General features: G+C 29.3%; 3 protein-coding genes across 14 annotated transcripts in view; 1 reads left to right on the top strand and 2 right to left on the bottom strand.

Annotated features, from left to right (window-relative positions):
- LOC105832154 (calcitonin gene-related peptide type 1 receptor) overlaps positions 1 to 20,253 on the top strand; it is a 101,981-nt gene that overhangs the window by 18,282 nt on the left and 63,446 nt on the right. For all 12 annotated transcript variants that reach the window (XM_036285428.1, XM_036285429.1, XM_036285430.1 and 9 more), the window contains one exon: positions 10,049 to 10,159. In XM_036285428.1, the coding sequence (XP_036141321.1) occupies positions 10,049 to 10,159 (111 nt within the window). The remainder of the gene's footprint in view (positions 1 to 10,048; positions 10,160 to 20,253) is intronic.
- LOC105832153 (UDP-glucosyltransferase 2) lies at positions 376 to 7,574 on the bottom strand. The gene is made up of 6 exons (XM_012672847.3): positions 7,442 to 7,574; positions 6,525 to 7,079; positions 3,701 to 4,120; positions 2,825 to 3,056; positions 2,114 to 2,336; positions 376 to 827 (listed from the first exon to the last, which is right to left on the bottom strand). Exons 2-6 carry the CDS (start codon positions 6,927 to 6,929, stop codon positions 530 to 532), a joined length of 1,578 nt encoding a protein of 525 aa, XP_012528301.2. The 5' UTR covers positions 6,930 to 7,079; positions 7,442 to 7,574; the 3' UTR covers positions 376 to 529.
- Positions 13,143 to 18,883, bottom strand: LOC118645074 (esterase FE4-like). Its single transcript, XM_036285443.1, has 8 exons — positions 18,659 to 18,883; positions 16,979 to 17,267; positions 16,427 to 16,612; positions 15,841 to 16,043; positions 15,367 to 15,538; positions 14,262 to 14,582; positions 13,857 to 14,001; positions 13,143 to 13,752 (listed from the first exon to the last, which is right to left on the bottom strand). The coding sequence occupies exons 1-8, from the start codon at positions 18,797 to 18,799 to the stop codon at positions 13,593 to 13,595; spliced, it is 1,617 nt and encodes a 538-aa protein (XP_036141336.1). The 5' UTR covers positions 18,800 to 18,883; the 3' UTR covers positions 13,143 to 13,592.

Consider the following 20,253-nt stretch of genomic DNA (forward strand, 5'->3'; position numbering starts at 1 on the left):
AAAGTATTTTTCATGTTTGAAAATAAACGAAATCGACCAAGCAGGAGCAAAAATGGCGAGTAAAATTGCGCAGAGTGCGCACGCAACGCGCCTTTATTGTATGCAACGCGACATATCGCGAATTTCATCAGGCCCATTTGCTTCATCTTGGTACTCGATCAGTTAATAATGATTGCACATTAATATATATCGGATTTTTCGTATAGATTAGTCGTTTCGTTTATATACACGAGTCCGTTGACAAATGGTAGGAGAAAAAAATGAAGGTGTTAGCGTTACACGTCATTCACGCTCGCGTGAATACCGATGCATGTGTTGAAGCGCATACATTTACAATATAACACGTACAGAGTCAATTATATATACATATAAAAAATTAATTAAACATATTTTATTAAAATGAAACTATATGAAACATTAAACGGCGATGTTATTTTTAATAAATTGTACTAGAATATTTTTTCGCATGTGTCAAGGAGAGACATTGAATTTACAAAAATAGTGAGAAATGTACATATGTACAGTATCTTCACTTATTCTTCTTTGACTTCATTGACGCATTGTCCTTCTTTGTACAAGTGCGCGATCCGCACAAGAACTTCTTTACTTTTCGGAGAATAAACAGCGCGACGTAAAGCACTGTAAAAATTACAGCGAATGTAAGGGCGTAAACGTCTATTAGACATCGTTGCCACCAATAGAGATCAAGTGCCGGTGATCGAAGCACGTTTCCATATTTCGCGATGTACTCCACCCAATATACAGACATGTTCATGGCACTCACTGGTCGATCGACGAACTTCTTTGATAATTTTTGTATATTTTCACTGAAACAAGCAAGAAAAACGTTTGTCAGCGGTCAGTATAGTGGGGTCGATGTTTACAGACAAAATCCGTTGTGGGTAAACTTCAAAGTTTGTAATGAGCAGTATTTTTAGTCACGTCACGTTTCCGTTCGACGTTGAATCGTGAAATTTTGATTTTTTTTACCGTAAAAAAAGTGCACGACCTTTGTACAGATTTTACTTTTTTCCTCTTTTTTTTTTAATTCGTCCTACCGGTTGAAGCGTTTACCCTTATTATTGAACCTCTGTGCGTAAAACGTATTTCATGCGCATACGTGCAGATAAAATGGATGGTTGGAATTTAAAGCACATACCGATTGATTAGAATTGACTGACGATATGCATTGGAGAGTAAAGCAAGATTTGGTTACAATAGAGAGTACACGCTCTGTTTATTCCGCGATATGCACGGTGCCACCAGTCGCGAATCAATAAACGAAGTTAATAAGATTTAAAGCAGCGAATTTTGACTTTTGAAATTCTTTTAATATGTGAATGTTAGTTATACAATGTTATCACGTTATCATAACGAAGTAGACAGATTATTTTAGTTTAGCAAAATTTTGTTTTTGAAAAAAAAATAAAGTAAAGACAAAGACATGCAAAAGAGTTGCTAAAGTAAAAATAAAAATGCATATATAGAGTAGTAAGAAAAAAAGGGCATTTAAAACTTTTACAAATTATATTATCCCTGAAATTATGTTTTAAGCAACATGGTTTTTTTACACTAATTTATTCATCTCATTATTTATACATGAAAGTATTAAATGTTTTTGTTAAAAAATTAATAGTTTACGAGATATTTTGTATTTTATATCAAAATATAGTATTTCGTAACTAAGATTACTTTTTCGATAATTCTAATACTTTTTTGACTAAGAGTTATTTAAAGAATCATAATTTTGTAAAAAAAACAATTTTATAAAAAAATATGATTTTTTTATGAATTGAAAAATTTGATTTTTTTGAAAATTAATTTTATCATTATTATTTGTTCTTCTCTATACTATACAACTTTTGTCTAAAATGTTTTTTGCTGTAACTTGTTTCAGTGATAATAATTTCTAACGTTTTAAATGTTTTCTATCCTGTATATACGAATTATAGCGTTATTGTATCGATTCTAAATGTTACGTCTTATGTGAATGTATAGTTACTTTCTGTATTTGCAGACTCTCCATGTTATAATTTCATTAAATTTATTTGAATACTTTAATTAGCAGATAACGACAATGGTTTTCCTACGTTAATAGTCTTTGAGTACCTACCGATAGGGACCTTTTAGGATGCTATTCATTGCCGAAGTTAATTTCTGCTCAGTAATACCCTCTAATTCAACCATAACCGCTACTTCCTTGTTGGCATAATTTTTAATATTTATGCGTTGATCACCAAACAGAGGGATTCCAATCATAGGAACTCCACAATAAATTGCCTCTTGCGTTCCAAAGTTTCCGCCGTGCGTAATGAAAGCTCGTATGTTTTTATGTTCTGCAAAGTTTATAATGATATGCTGTTTTTTTATTGCGAAAATATTATGATTGAGAGTTAAACAAATGCGCAAACCACGAAGCAAACAATACTTTAAAAGATGATGGAATATTTTTTCATATAGAAGGTCAATTATTCGATTTCTATTTATTTTAATGTTTTCGAAACTTAGTTTGACTTAACGTATTTTTTTTCGCTGTAATTGAAAACAATTTTTTAAACATAAAAAATTTTAAATTATTTATTTTGCAAACGTATTTTTCGAGAGCTCTTGAGTACACTATAAATCATCAGCTATCAAAAATTAGAAATTTTTTTATCACAAGAGATTTGATCGGAAAGTAATATTTTTTGTGGATTACTCAATTTATATGCAAACATTATTGCAGTATGCAAAATCTGTGGATTTTTATCGGATTCAGAATATCTAGAAACGAAATTTGTTATTTCGATGATTGATGTGTGACTAGCTGACAATAATTACGTACTGAGAACGGAGATCTGCGGGAACCATGAATGCGTCATGACGTTCTTTGGCAATCCTGGCAATAGATCCTCTTTTTTCGCAACTTTCATCAGTATGCGAACTGGTGCAATCTTCTCGAAAGCCGCATAAAATTGTTCAATCATTTCTTTAGGAAAAGTTTCAATTCTCACCATGGAGCCGAATGTAAAATAAATAAAGCCATCCTTGCTTTCATCCAACCATTTTTGTATTTCCTACATATATATTTCTTTAGAGCAAGTAGTTTACGATGTAAAATGATTCTCCCTGGATACATAAGCTAACGTATCACACGTGATATATTTTTTAAATGCATGGAATTTCGAACAAGCAAAAATGTTTTAAAAATATTGCTTGCGAAATGACATAAGAAGTGTTTGAAAAAACGATACATATCTCATAAAATTACTGAATATGTAATAAAAAAGTAATTCTATATTTACTATAACACATAATTATATAATTATCAACATAAATAAATTATTAGTCATTTTTAATGAAAGCTTTATGACAAAACTCGAATTTATTATTAACGTTTTTATATTCGAAAAATAAATATTACATTTAATAAAAATGTATTTTATGTTATACTTTTTTACGTTTTAAAATATAAGCATTATTTTATTTATAATCTTTTATCGATACCACTTTTTATTTATTTAAACAATTTTATATTTCCTGGAAAATAATTATTTTACATAAGTTATTTCTTTATTTTTTTATTTGATTATGAACGAAAGGAGTAAACAATTAAAGTCATATTTATGACAAAAAATCATCTTGATTCCAGTTAGGTCTTATTGTATCCAGAAAGAATGCGTTGCGAGTAATGAAAAGAGCGACTCTTATTGAAACATACCGGTGACAGCGGATCATCGTCGTCCTTGAGATGCATACCACCGATCTCGATCACGTTAGTGGTCGTCGGTCTGATTCCGTTTAACGTATGATGAGAATTGACCAGATATACAGCTACATCATTATATAAATCCTTGATATGCGGCAAATCCATACCGAAATGCTCTTTTACAACTTTCAATTGATTATTCGTGTAGTAGTGAAATTGCGTGGACAGATAATTCGATAAAAAGAAATTTATTAATCGTTCCTTGAAACTCATGTGTTGGTTATACGTCGAGAAGAAACTTGGGACGAAAGCAAGGCTCGACGGATTGCCAGATACCTCGTTAAGCCAATCGTGAAAAACGCTGGCTACTGTGGCGACCACCGGGACTTTGAGATAACGGCCGAAGGCTAAATAGCATGGTGACGCGAACAGCTGCACATATCAATCAATTGATTAATTATTTATTTAATGAGCTATCCTGTAACTATATATGTGACATTGAGTGTGCATAGTCAAATCGCATACTCGTTTCGCGAGACAAAAATGCACGATTGTGCCCAGTCATTATTTAATAATGTAGTTAAATTACGGTCGGTAACCTTGACGCGATGTTGCCTCGGTGTATTACTCATAGAGAAACGAATTATCATTATGACACGCCGCAACACATAAGGATAGAAAGAAAATAGATATGACGTTCAGTAACAAAAGCGAATGCATAACGTCACGCTGGAGTATTACGTAAAAATAACATTTTGAGATAATTTGATCGTTAAGACTCGGCTTATAATTATACATTTCTGCAAAAATTTTTAATGTGAAAATGGATTACTCAACGCTTGACAAATTCGCTAACTATTTAACATTGTTATAATGTTGTTACATCTTTCTTGGAAAGTAAAATTTTTGTGTTACAAGTACGTAGTTACGACGTAATCTATTCTTGTCTTATTTATTCATCATTTCGTATTCAATCATTCGGAAACAAGTAAAAGCTCGTTAGAATCTCTAAATACTGATATTCTAAACAGTAATATTCATTGAATGAGGCAAATTGAATAACGCAACAAGTATCATACAACTCATATCGAGATTCAAACGCTCTTGGTTTATTATATTGAACGTAGCAATTTCACGTGTCATTACATCTGTTCGTTGTAGTTGATCTTTCTGCTTTGTTTCGTTCCTCATTTTCCCACAAAGCATGGATGTATAATTGTTCCATTTTTAACGCAGACAACACAAGGCAACACAATTAGAACGAATAGGTTTTTTACTAGAGCTCTGTTATTTTTGTAACTCTTAATTTAATTTATTGTATCTATATTGATACAATTAAGTTAAATCAAATGATAATACAAATTAACTAATTATAATTTCTAATTTGATTTATTAAATCAAGATGGAATTTAATTTAATTAACTCATTTCAATAAATTATGCAGTCTTTCTGTAATATATTACTTCTGATTTGAATGATGTATAATAGCATAATGACATAACATTTGTGTGCAAATATTTATATTCTCAGTGTTACAGGTCATATTTTTATGTCTCTCATTCTTATGCTTCACGATATATAAAATTTGATTTAAGATTATATATATGGCCGAGTATTATGTAAATGTTACTTCAGAATTTATTTAATTAGTTAATAACGAAAGACTTGATACAAGTGTTGACAAATTGTGATAGCAGCAAAAAAATTATGTGAAAAAATGCATGTCCATAAGAGTTCTAACGATCCAAGTTGCCTTGCAAAATTGGTAATTTTGATGCAATACTCTCGCAATATTTCGATATTTAGATATTGCAGAAGAGTACTTGAATTAATGATTTTATCGATGGCCTCGACATTATCATTGTTATTATCATTGAGATAATAGAGTGGAATTTTCTATGTCAAAAGTTGCTTTTCGGAATACTAAAACGCTGTAATTTTAATAAAATCAGGCAGCTGTCGTTGTCTGTCATGCGCAATAAATATTTAATAATTAGCGAATAATTAACGACTTGCCATGTTACAGGTTGTAGCGCGAGTCAGTTAATTAACATCTCGTTAAAAGCAGTAATAATTTTCGTTTAATGTTTGCTTTTAATCCAACCACGTTTTATTTATTATTTAACTTTATTAATTATCTCCGCATAATTGTATTAAAAATCGAGTCTTCTTTGATACAATTTTCCGACTACTTCTCCTTTTATGTAATTTCACGATAAGTTTTATCAAAATCGATTATTATGCCACACCTTATGTGCTATACCTTATGTGCTTTATATACTATTTTATCTCGTGATAATGTCCTTATAAATAGACAAAGCTACATTTTTCCAGTTTGTACAGGTCGCTTATGTCAATCTTTAATTTGCTTGTCTCATAGAATATTTTTTTAAAGAATATACACATAATGTCTTATTATTTTTATAGACTGTATTTAATAACATAAATTTTTTGGCTAAATAGAGAAGACAAAAGTTTTTTTCACGAATTAAACTTGAGAGATGTGAATAATTACTAAGATCTTATTATAATTATATTAAGAATTTTATTTAGAATAAAACTTAATTTATAATTTAAGGTCCCAAATATTAAAAAATTACTAAATTGCAGAGAATAACGTTCGTCTTTCCAAAGATAAAATCAATCAAAGATAAAAATTATTTAAAAAATCTTAAATTTATGTTAAAAACGTAATTGTGGTTATGTCTCTAGACATATAATTATTAACAAAAAAAATATATATATAATTGAAGTTTTTTACATTAAATAGAAATAATAGAAATTTTCTTTTTTATATGCAAGAATGATCGAACATATATTCGAAAATTAGACATACCTCTGTAATGACGAGATCATAAGGAGGATCTTGTGGCGGGTTCTTAATCAGCTGTTGTAATTTTGGGTGGCTCAACAGATTGCAAACGCTATTTCCAGCCATATTAACTAAATGGGCTATAGATGGGCTACTGAAACCTTTTATTTCCGTCGCGCTGACATTGTTCATAACTTGTGGAAGACTGCCCTTCAGACTGATATCCTTATAATTGGGTATCGGTGTCTTTAGCGGAAAATGCGTGATTACATCCACCTGATGACCGCGTCCTGCCAATTCTCTCATCAGTGCCTCTTGCATGATCCAATGACTTTTTCCATGTAGTGGGAATACGCCAAGGATTCGTATACCATTAGCGATTTGACCGCAGGCCAAAATCGCGAGGAAAACCGATAGCAACACCTTCATGTTGATTTAGTGAGCTCGCTGTTATTTCGTGTCAATATAAGTTACATCTGATTGCGTTTGGCACCTTACGTAATCCTTGATGTGCGCAGTGACTGGTCAACGATCACTATCGTAGCAACTGGCCAACTGCGATTATTGTTCACACTTCATCTGGGGGAACATTATTCAACAGAAAAACAAGATGATATGACATTTTGTGAGAGCTGATAAAGAGATGGCTTCTTGAATTGTGATAGTAATTGCGATAACGTTTTGCATCACATTATCATTGAAATATTAATCGTATTTGTCAGTTTAAATTTTCACATTCATAAATTATTGATATAATAATAATCCATTGTTATATTTTTGCTATCTATGTACACATATTTTGCATTTAAATACTTCATTGTGTAATCACAAAACAGGTGCTTTAATAAATGCTTCAATTATAATTTTTCTTATGAGTTCATGAATGACACATAACATTTTGAATTATGCATAATAATGAGAAACTATATAACATTACTTACTGTTCACTAGAACACGACAGCAAGCTCATATCAAATTATATCAAAATTGGTGAAAGAGATGATTTGATGTTCCAAGGTATAGGTTACTATTTGAGGTTTTGTGAGGAGAATGTCTTTCACAAGTGTGCCGGTAGTGAGTTGGCTATAAATACTGACTGTGTTCTCGCGCTGAGGAAAGCTGCACGATAGTGGAAGTAGAGTGGTGGTGGTAAAATAATCGGTGACTCCAGAATCACGTTCCAGGCACGAAATATTCTGTAGCAAAGTCTACCTGAAAAACTTCTATAATATGTTTTAGAATATGATTTTTGCTTCATTATATATATCTCTTTTCGTACACAATTTTTCTTTATATTTGTATGTACGTGTATACACATATATACATACATTATTTACATTTTCATATACAATATTTTGTAAACACAATATAAATGATTGTTGCGACATTTAAAATAATAAAATAAAATAAAAACAAAAATGGACTAAGATAGAATAAGAATAATAATCAAGACGTATAGTAGGAACTAGTGTGCCAAAAATTGATATATATTATAAAGGTTAGTTTAATAAAATATTAACGTTAGTAAAATATTACATATTTCGACTATTTTTTAAAATCTCTTATGATTGAATATGAGTAAAAAATATCAAGTCAATAATTATAATACATCGCTAGTGGGCTGTGATGAGTAATTGTCAGATGTCAATCAAGAAGATATACATTATCAATCACCGTTTACAAATGGTTACAAGACTGGAGGAAACTGTTTAAAATTTATAATATATTTTATAAATGTTATTTTCGATCACTAATTTCCATGTCTTGACTCTTAGATGCCCGTTTTTTTATCTTTGTTATTTTAAAATAAATTTTAATATTAGAAATTGTGTGTGTGTGTAAGAAATTTAGTTTTAACAAAAAATTTTTATAATGACATTTTTCGATAAGATTTTTCAATACTTTATATTTAATGATTTTGAGATATTTTAGTTTAACAAAATTTCAAATTTAACAATAACATAAGCTTTTTGCCGAAAATAAATTTTTCTTACTTTTTAACATTCTAATAGAATAATTTAACATAAATAATTTAACATAAAAATTCTATAATAAAACTTGTTAAGATTTATTTGGAAAATTAATTTTACTACATATTTATCTTTCTTATTTTACTATAAAAGACTTATAGATTTAAAGTCTGTTTTTATACGCATTGTCCAGTAGCATAGGACGTTCTATAAAACGTTCTGTAGACGTACAAATGTTCATAGACGTCCGTATATAGAACATTCTGTGCTATCTGAGTATATTTTGAACTATTTGCGAGCGATCTTACCAAGACACGTTTTTGATACACAAAGTTCATTTGATTGTACCTAAAAACAATTTTATCCGTGGAGATATAAGAATTTCTAAAATATAAATACTTTGAAATAGAGAAAAAGAAAGAAAGAGATTCTGACGTGAAATATTTGACAAAGTGATATCTGTTACGAAAATACACTCTGCACTGTACTCTTTATACGAGACAAAAGAGATGTTCTACGTCCGACATATAAACGTGACAGAACAGATGTCTGAAATTTTTATAACAATGCAAACATTAATCCTGGAAAATTTGCTCTATAATATTAACCTTGCGAAATGTGCGGTTATGTTGCTACATAGAATTTGAGAGAAAAATATTCTACATGACTTTTTCAGTTTATTCTTTCTGTACAATTGCGTATGTGTCACATTCTCAGTCTAGTCATACTAGTAAAAGAAGAAAGTGATTTATTTTCAATAAAAGTTGGCAGAATCACAAGAGATCTTGGTTCGGAAATCTGTGTTATCAGGGTTTCTTTGAAACTTGGATCCTGTGAGCAAATGCGAACTTTCTCGAGTTTGTAACCACGATGGAATCCCTTAAACGTGATTTTGCATTAATACAGCTTAAAGTTAGTTCATTCAAGAGTACAGAAACCCTTTTATACATGAGTTTCTCTACTCTTTTTTTTTGCATTTATGAATTGTTTATATGTACGTGAAGGAAAATGTATTAAAATATGGAAATAATATAAAAAAAACCTGAACAAGATTAAAATATATTGAGATATTGTTGTATCATATTATATATTCCATATCAGTATAAAAATATGTAATAGGATATGTATTGTATATATTTTTATACGATATATCCTGGAATATAAATCGATCAAATTTTATGTGCGGCTTCCAATTTGTGAAAGAAGCGGATTAGGTTTGAGTGTGTTTTATCCTCCTAAACGAGAAGATTTTATGAGTCTCTTGCGGATCTCGTGTACATAGGGAATGTGGTTTCTGTGTGTTGGAATATATTCCTAGTTCTTTAGTGATCATGAGTAATATGTTACGCGTTGTTTTTTTTTACGACTGTCGTAAATTGCGTGAAAAAATGTATCCAATTTGTCGTAGCCATTTGACGCGGCGCTATGATATTTTTCTTACGATGTCATTGCAATTTTTTATATACATATATTGGGATTTAATCTCGGCGCGCTGTAAAATGTTAGCAAACGTTTTACGAGGTCATTGGTCTGATCTGACCGTTCTGTTATAATTTGTTACTCAAACTTTTATTTCAGAACCGTACTGTCGACTCACTTTCGACGGATGGTCCTGTTGGCCAAACACTCCAGCGGGATCAACAGCTTACATACCATGTCCTGATTTTATTACTGGCTTTGATGCATCATGTAAGTACACACTGATAGCTATACATGATATCTTTTTTTTTCAATGAACAATCGCTTTATTAGTGAGCAATGACTATTGTTACTTTATATTTGGAATATTTGCGTAATGTTAAACAAGTTTTAGTTATGCACACTAAGAATAAAAAGTTGTTAATTTGATTAAATTTATCAACTTGGTTATATTTCTTTAATTCAAGCATTTATATATCTCAATGAAATATATAAATACTTAAATTAAAGTTCAAGTATTTTATGTATTTAAGTTAAGTGCATAAATACTTAAATTGAAGAATCAAATTAAAAAATTTAATCAAATTAACAATATTTTTTTTTAATGTAACTGTTATCTTTAGATTTTTTCAGAAACATATCTCAGCATTTTAAATCTCTCTTATTGTACATTTTTCTTCTCTTTTTCTCTTACATTAAATATAACAAGAAATAATTTACACTTTTATAATTTTATCTATAGCAAGAAGTACTAAATTAATCAATATGGTACATATCGAAATAAATGCTATCAAATAACTTGTCGAATAAGAGCTGTCTTCATTTGACTATATGAAAGGTTTATTTCGCACGATCTATAATTTGTGATAAAATTCTATGCTCGTATATACGTTGATATATTAACTAATTTTGAATAATTCAAACTATATTAATGTGTACCTCTATTAGCAATAGTACTGTCGAACGGCGAACCAGTAGGCTAAGGCCACATATAGAGAGTAACGCTATCGGCGCTATTGTGTCATTCTATTTATATTTCTCATATTTATTCAGCATAAAATAAGGTAATTTTGGCGATGCTAATATAGTGATACATAAACATCGCGTTTAATTTATTCCGAAATTTAAAAGTTTTAAGATCCTATATTTTAGAGTAGAAAAACATTCTATTATTTTTTACTTCTTTCTCTAAACCGCGTATTTAAAAAACAATTTTTTCACGGAAGACATTTCACGAAAAATAGGAAGAGAATTTATTTGAAAAAATTTATCGCGTGTTGCAATGAATGCATCTATTTGCTTATAAAATATATTGCTATGTAATATACAGTAATAAATATTAAATAATATATAATAGATTTACTTAAATTGTTTTAGAGAATATTTATTATGTTATATATATATATACTCACATTACGCTTTTATTCGTACACATATAATAAACTAAAGATATGCTTTATTTTAATGAACTAGTAACTTTTATAATATATATTTATTTATTTCTTTGAAAAACATTTTAAACGTTTGCTGAATGAAAAATTTTAGGGAAATTTCTTTTGTAATAGAAAGTAGATATTTCAATGAGAATTTATGATTATTTTATTTAAAATAATTGTATTACTAATTTAACATATATAAAATTAGACTTACAAAATTATTAATTATACAATAACAAAGCATTAATAATACAATATTATTGCAGAGAATACATATATAAATCTTACTTACATAGTTTCGTTCTTTCGATTTGTTTAATAAACAGATTATCTTCAAAAATATTAAAATGATTGTATGAAATGGTTGCACGTTCTTGTATTTCTTGAAACTTTTCCATGAACTGTATCTTGCTTGGATATTTTTCCTTGATTGGAACGTCAACGATAACAATTTTATAAAATAAGAATCCGTATTACCAGGCCTCAACGACGCTAAGCATGACGTCTTCATATTCGGTCTTAAGTGATATTTTTATGACATGATATTTTATCGAGCAAATAATCAAAAAACTCGGTCACGAAACAAATTAATAGCTATAAAAAGATGTTAATTAATTTCGATTCTCAGGTCAAAGAATATCTTACTTGAAGATTCCATGCTTTCTTGCATCATCGCATATACTAACAGCAAATAAGGCCGAGCATTTTGTCTAGGTGAAAAGACAGATAAAAATAAAATTTGCATATAATCACTTGCAGATGAGACATCTGCAAGCTGTGAGGTATATCGCAGTCTGTCATAACGCTAAAAAGAAATGAACGAACAACGAACGAACAAAATAAAATATGAAAATATTTTAGATGTATAACATATATATCTTGTAAATAGCGCCTGCAAGCCTTCGCTTTACTCACGTTATCTAATGAAACTATTAAGCATGTAAATATTTAATAATAAACATAAACAAAGATATTTTTTGTTCCCCTCGAAGATTAGCTGATAATCAAATTAATATAGGATCGATGCTCGTGGCGCACATTTCGATAACGAAAAATTTTAGCGAATGTGGAGAACGATTCGGGTCACTGTGAATTTTAAATTTTTGTTATTTCTGAAATGTACGATACGCGACACACAAGTGAGATCAGGATACGTATTTTGAAGCTGTTTGGAATGGATTTCAGTCGGAATTGTTCAATTATTCTCTACATTTCTATTGTGTTTTCTAGGGAATACGGAATAATTCCAGTTGGAATCTATTCCGAACTGTTTCATAATATATACCCTGATCTCGCTCGCGTATTATGTATTTCGAAAAGTTCCTGAATACGTGTCCAAGTCCATAAAATAAATAGAAGATCATTTTCCGCTGCGATACAAGGGCAGCTCCATCTTAAGTCAAACGCGATATGTCACTTAGTATGCAGCTAATCGAAAACGTTACACGTATGCACGCATTAATTGATTGCTCGTACAATCTCACGTACGTGCCGACAAGATTTAAATTGAACTTTTAGCTTGCTTGTTTTTTTCTGATTTATCTCTAATTATATTATTATAGCAATGGATAGGAAAGTAAAGTAATATTGTAATCGATTTTAGAGTCAATTTTTTAAATAGAAGGTATTAACTGTAAGAAATGTCAAGGAAAATTTTGACATGGAGTTGTTAGAGTTTAATTCAGTGAGGAAGACAATTCTGCAGTCAATTAAAACTGTTTTTAAATGTAACACTTGTCCACGTGCATATCTTATTATCAGAAAATATAAAAAAAGCTACAATCTGTGCGGGATAAGAAAATAAATGTAGGAGAGACTATATTGGAAGTGATTTGTATTCTGTTAATGACACAAGAAACATACAAAATTTAATACAATAACAACAATATGTTTTATTTTTTTTTCTATTTTATTTGTATTATAATTTTATAATTAATTTTAGTGGAATAAATTCTCAGTTATAATGGTATTCAATTAATGCTATTTGAAGAGTCTTACAACACTATTTGTTAGTGACGAATAGTATTGCATGATTTATTGGCTCCTCTTAAGTTTAATTCACAAACTTCTTGTGGTTAACACACAAATCTCTACGGAAACTATATAGTTCCATAATCTTCATATTTCTATTATCTAAAACCAACCCGTAACTTAAAGAAATTAATGGTAGTGTTCACATCCCATTTAAATATATGTTTGGAAAGAAAACAAGAAAGAATATTGTAATTGCAAAAAGTATAGAGAAACCTAAACTACGTAGTTTAAGTTTAGCGCCGTAACTTATTTTTTCTCTCCTCCCAATTCCATCTTTCTTCTCCTTTACGGAAGACTTTCATTTGTGAGTTTATATCGATATTTAGATAATTGTATTTTTTCTGTGGTGAACTAGTTATCGGTAACCATGCATTTGTAGTGGGCGTTGGATTCCTAAATCACATTGATAATTATTAATACATGCAATATAAAATTGAAATATTGTGATTAAAAAGACATTTTTGAAGTTTGATAAGAAGAAATTAAATTTCTCGTACCCTGTTTTGGCAAAATCTGTCCACATTTGCGTTAAGTAATTCATCATCTTACCATCTTTCGAATCAATGGCAGGTAAGGGCATACCTAAATCCTTTATCAAAGAAGGATAAAACAATAACGCCAGTTCCTCGGCATGTGCCACACCTATAAAATATTTTTATTCAAACCATTGATTGTTAGATTATTAATGAAACCGCGATAAATTTATTTTCTAAATATTTTAAAAGAATATTTATTTACATATTATGAAACAGAATTATTTTTGTTTTTTCTTTAATTAGAAATTTAGAAATATTATGAGTTATTTTATATTGCATTACGATACGAATAATTATTGATATTCTCTAAAATTAAAAGATTCTTTTGAGATTTTAAGTCTTAAATTATATAATTAGTGATAATACCTGGAAAGTTAATTTGAAATATTTTTCTTATAGGAGAATTTTCACTCTCGTATGAAAATTGATATAGATACGTTGCATTTTTATTATCCTTTAGCTTTGTCTGCATATCCACTACCTCCATTATACCACGATTGAAGAACTCGTCACTGAGAAAATCAACATAATTTTCCATAGTTTCCTCTGACAAGATTTTATCACCAAAATATAGAGATCGTAAGTCCTCGGGTGTGATTGATATTTTAGGCAGTATAGATAAAATGTTAGGTAGTATAGCGCTCTTGAAATCAGAATTGATTTTTTTTATGTCCTCTTCAGTTGTCTCTAAAATAATTTTTATAGTTTTAAAAAAGCCGTTTTTTTTTCAAATCACTGGAAAAAATCAGAAAAAACCGGGATTTTTTCGAAAAATTGGTTTTTTGGGGAAAAATTACTGTTTGCTGTATATATGCGAACAAAAATGGCTGGCTATACCAACTACATGAATTCCGAGAGGTTTCTGAGTGTATCTTTTTTTCCACATGTTTTTGTATTGGGAAAAAAGATACACTCTGAACTAGTGCAGGTAGTGTAGCCAGACGTTTTATTGTTTGCGAGTGTACGTTGCGCAAAGAATACGATAGCATCTCAAATATATCAGTAAGTAGTTTATGTTGACTACAAATTAAAACTAATTTTAAAAACTTTTATATAGGTAAATATATAAACTTTTAATCATTATCCTTACACACACACACACACACACACACACACACACACACACACACACACACACACACACACACAAAATAATTCATTATAAGTAACGAATATTTCAATCCTTCTTTCCAACTAAGAAATAATCGACGTAAACACATTTCCGGTGTATAATTACATTTTTTATATATGCCTGCGAAAAATCATGTATTAATTAAAATTTATTACTTTGATGTAAAATATATACAATTTTATCAGTGAAAATTTTATATATTTAATTGTAAACAATTGTCTATTTGTGCTTGCTATGTTACTAAATCTCAATATTATGCCATTTTTAATTAAATACAGATTTTTATAAAAACTTAAAGCATTTAAAAATATACTTAATTAAAATATAAACAAAACTCACGTCCGATGAAGTTACTGCTTACAATAAAAGATCCCTCGGAACTGTTAAAACCTATAAGTAACGGTACTTTAACCTCGTGAGACATAAACGTCTCTAGATCTTCTGGAAAAACTGGATTCGATGATTCGTGATCCAAACTGGGCGTAAATCTCAGGCCATGATGTTTACGCTCCTGCGAGGGTGTTATTAAGATATCAAAAGAAGTATTTTATTCGTACAATCTGTAGCCTGCATATTGTAATTGATTGTATTTGTATAATTACAATCAAATGTTTAACTCTAGGTAGATACATATACTGGGTCTGTGGAACCCGAAAGATTTTTCAAAACTCTGTCATTTTTGTTATCAGATTTTTATTAAACAATGTTATTAAACATTGTTATTAAACAATGAAGTTTTTGAATCTCACAGACCCATAGGTGTCTACGTAAGGTATCAAAAATATAGGTGTCTACCTAGGGTTAAATAATTACCTCTTCCGTTGATAGAGAATTTTCTTGAGTCTCTATAAGTTTTTTTGCATCGATTGTTTTGAGAAACTCGTAAGTGGTTTTCGGATCTTTGGTCGGTTTTCCAAGTTTTTCGGCAAGCCGAAAACCTAAGTTTTGTGGATCTTCAGTATAGGCCCAAGGACACCTCATGACTCCACTTTGTGATATCGCTTTATGAAATAAATCTGTGAAACGCAGTCATAAGACAAATTAGTTTTATCATCATCAAATCACTTCATGTTTTAATGCAAAAATTATTTTTGTATCAATTCGAATTTTTGTTATCAACGATTTTTTACTAATTTTGCGATTGATCTTGTCTTACTGAAATATTTATCTTATTTTCCTTCCTCCTTTCTTTTTCTTTTTGTCTCTTAGAAAGTTGTTTGATTGACCATTTATTTAATACGTGTACGGAACTTGTTATTTTTAATTAGTATTTGAATATTCTTGTTGATGAAAAATTGCAATTCCATTATGAATAAATCTGATTAATTAAGATAGAATTTGCGGATTTTAAATTATGAATATATCGATAGGTTTATATCGACAAAATAGTATGTCGTACCTTTGGCTAACGGAGTCAGAGTTAGACAATGTACAATGGCTCCACCAGCACTTTCACCGAAGATAGTGACATTTTTGGGATCTCCACCGAACTGTGAAATATTTTTCTGTACCCATTTCAATGCCAAGATTACATCTTTTATACCTTGATTACCCGTTACTATCTTATTGTTGAGATTTAGAAAACCTGAAATAGTTATTATATCTTTTTTTCACAAAATTGATTCTTCTTAGTTGAAAGCAGATGATTTCTTTCTATCTAAATGAAATTCATCGTACTATAATTTGTTTATGATCGTGTGAACGGCAAAATAAATAATCCTATATATAAAGTATAAAAAGTAGATTGTAAACATATATATAAATATGAGGAGGATTTAACTTTCCATATTTTTTTTTGCAAAAATATTGATATGTCAGTGTATGATCTGTAAATATTCAAGAAAAATCTTTATAATAAAAATCTAAACGTTTACTATGTTAGAGGTTGAGAAATGCGAGGCATAAATGAGTCATAAATAAGTCATTACACAGGATATAACGAATAACATACCTAGAGCACCTAATCTATAATTTAAGGTAACCAAAACTATGTCTTTTTGCACGATGTAATCAGGGCCGTATATGGTTGCATCACCGGAACCCATAGAGAAACCACCGCCGTGTATCCACACCATCACTGGGCGCTTTTTAGCAGGCTCGATTTTTGTGGTGAACACATTTAAATAGAGGCAGTCTTCGTCGCCTTCAATTTGACGTGTAAGAAGGTTTTGTTGAACACTCATGTTTCCGTACTTCGAGGCGTCTCTACTACCGGTCCATGGTTCTGCTGGTACCGGATCCTAAATGTGTAAAATACGTTCAGAGGATGCTTTAGAATTTACGTTCATGGCGCCATTAATTCTCTGTGTTAGAAGCAGTAACTTTTTTCTTACGCAAAATTACGTTTGGATAATTGTTTTTAAATGAGAACAATTTAAATTTAACAAATTAAAACGTTCTGAGTTTCATATAAATAAGAGATTAGATGGCAATGCTATTTTTAATATTTCTCTTTTATAATGAATACCTTTGTACTTAATTACTAATTTATATTATAAGCAAATATTATATTTAATTAATTAAAAGATTAATTTATATTAAAAGTTAATTATTAAAAATGAGTTATTTTTTTAAATACTTGCGTTTTAAAATTGTTTTATTATAATTTTTTCTGGTGTATTATTAATCAAAAGATTTTTTTTACTAACTATATTTTATATTATTTTATTTTATTTTTTATCTATAAAAAACACATAACAAAAACAAGAGCTAACAGATAACATATAACATGATTAATAATGAAAGGAAAACAAATTATGTAATAATTACATAATGTACTGATATACGGAAAAAACATTTGGTCGACATAAATTTGTACCAACTATATTTAGAACAACTACATTAATATTGTTGACATACTACAGTCAATAAGTCATATCAACCATACGCACGAACATCGTTTAAAGATATCTAGATGATGCTATATTCTTGATTATATGAACTACATCTTGTCTTTTGCTGATTACGTAAACTACATTTTTTCCGTATATATATATATATATATATATATATATATATATATATATATATACGGAAAAAATGTAGTTTACGTAATCAGCAAAAGACAAGATGTAGTTCATATAATCAAGAATATAGCATCATCTAGATATCTTTAAACGATGTATATATATATATATATATTATTACTATCATTTAATCATAATTTTTTTACAGTAGCGGTTGTTTTTAAAAAAACTTTTTAAGCGACTTAATGTCGATAAAAAAAGTTTAATTGATAAAATAAGTTTAGTTGATCAATAAACATGACTTTTAGTCATAATTAAATCTTAACGCTAATATTTTTTATATTTTTTATACATAAATTTTTTTGTACGCATTTACACTTATTTTTTATATACATTTTTAAGTTTATTAAATTGTGCATCGAGTAAATTTTTGGTCTTGAAACCACAGTTTTAAGTCGAACAAAAATAGTTACTATAATATAAAATTGATAATTTAATAATGATACTAATCTACTATACTTTTATCAATGATAATGACACCAATAAGACCTTCTTTCGATATACGGTAAAAATTTGTTGCAAAATATAATTTTTAGATAAATCTAAATTTAAATTAATTGCCAATTTTGAAATTTATTCGTAATAATGGAATTTTGTTTACTTACTTTAAATCTGAGTTCTCCAATTGGCGGTTTTGCATATGGTATTCCTCGGAAAGCAATATAGTAGTCGCCATAGACACCTTTTTCTTGGATACCAATTAACTTTCCCTCCTGCACGTAGATTTCGATTCTGCTGTTGTCCATGATAAACGCGTTGGAAGACTGACAGAACAGGATCTGTAGCTTGTTGATCTATACTGAATAGACGTATACTTTCGGAGAGGACAATTTCAAGACAAGTGAGATTAAGTATTAAATGATTCAATAAAACTTTATTTATTGCGATGACGTTATATTGCGTTTACAAGTCAAGTGTTAACCATTATCGTGTCTCTTGATAATACGTGTAAACGAAGTTCTTGATTTTCTGACTTATTGTTCAACGTATAATTATATATAAAGTCTTATTATGCACGCTCGCTACGTTGCTACACCAATGTGCAAAGAATATGAAGAAATATTTCCCGATGTACTATAAATGTAAATCAAGTCAGGAGTTTTATAATTATAGAAAAGCTAAATCCTTTTTATTGAGCATACATGGAATTTAAAATCTGCATAATAATCAATGGATTAAAAATTACTTTTAAATTTAGACAGATTTTAAATAAGAAAAATATTTGTATCGGAATTATAAAGTAAATATAAATTAATTGCGTGTCTTTTTTACTTGTTTAAAATTTTTTATTTTTAATATTTTCTTATCTTATATATAGCAGTTTTAAAAGGTATTACTTATATACCTATGACCTTCACATTAAAAGCCTAAAAAGCAGAGAGGCGCAAACTCGTTTTTACTTCCTGATTGGTCAATTAAGGCGTTATGTCACGCATACAATATTCTATATAAGTTTTGTTTGTTGTTTTTAGTGTAACGTTACATGTAAGGCAGGTATTTCACGTGATGCATTTGTATATCGAACATAATTATATATAGATGTATAATGTAATTCTACTTTTTAAAAAGCCAATTGTATTTATGATAATTAATTAACAAAATGTATATTAGATCCTGCATTCTTCTTGAATTTGAGATATAAAAAATATTTCCTAGGCTATTATATTTAATTTTATAATCTTATTACTCTGATAAGTTTGTCTATAATATGAGATTACAAAAAAAGAACCAGATGATACACTTTGCGTCAAAAACAACGAAGGAAATAATTTTTAATCTTAAATTCAACTTAACTACAGTCTATTTGACGCTACAAGCACTTCGAAGTATTCTTTAATTGATCAATTTGTAAAATTCTTTGTTTTGATTGGTTAATCAAACGCTTTAAAGCATGTGTAGCGTTAAATTGACCGCAGCCTTAGTTAGAAAGTTAAACTCAGTATTGTCGCTTTCGAATAAAAGGGCGTTAACTCGGAAGCCGGTTGAAAAAGGCTTTAATTCGCCTGTTAAAATTTTTCATTTTATTTTCAGTTGACAGTACTGCCAAAATAATTTTGGTGCTTGATTTAAAACATAAACATATTGAAATGAAATGAATATGCACATGTAGGTAGAGCACCAAAATTATTTCGGCCATACTGTTAACTCAAATTGGAGCGACAAATTTGAGCGCGCGAGTTAACGCTTTTTCAACTAGCTT

This window comes from Monomorium pharaonis, chromosome 4 (assembly GCF_013373865.1).
Source record: "Monomorium pharaonis isolate MP-MQ-018 chromosome 4, ASM1337386v2, whole genome shotgun sequence".
NCBI classification, from domain to species: Eukaryota; Metazoa; Arthropoda; class Insecta; order Hymenoptera; family Formicidae; genus Monomorium; species Monomorium pharaonis.

Coding starts and splice junctions, on each gene's coding strand:
- LOC118645074 (XM_036285443.1), bottom strand. CDS start 18,799: ATGGACAACAGCAGAATCGAAATCTACGTGCAGGAGGGAAAGTTAATT. Junction 14,583..15,366: donor AAGCAGTAACTTCATCGGAC/GTGAGTTTTGTT, acceptor AAATTATTTTAG/AGACAACTGAAGAGGACATA. Junction 14,002..14,261: donor ATTTCAAATTAACTTTCCAG/GTATTATCACTA, acceptor AATATTTTATAG/GTGTGGCACATGCCGAGGAA.
- LOC105832153 (XM_012672847.3), bottom strand. CDS start 6,929: ATGAAGGTGTTGCTATCGGTTTTCCTCGCGATTTTGGCCTGCGGTCAA. Junction 3,057..3,700: donor ACGATGATCCGCTGTCACCG/GTATGTTTCAAT, acceptor ATATATATGTAG/GAAATACAAAAATGGTTGGA. Junction 2,337..2,824: donor CCCGCAGATCTCCGTTCTCA/GTACGTAATTAT, acceptor TAAACTTTGCAG/AACATAAAAACATACGAGCT.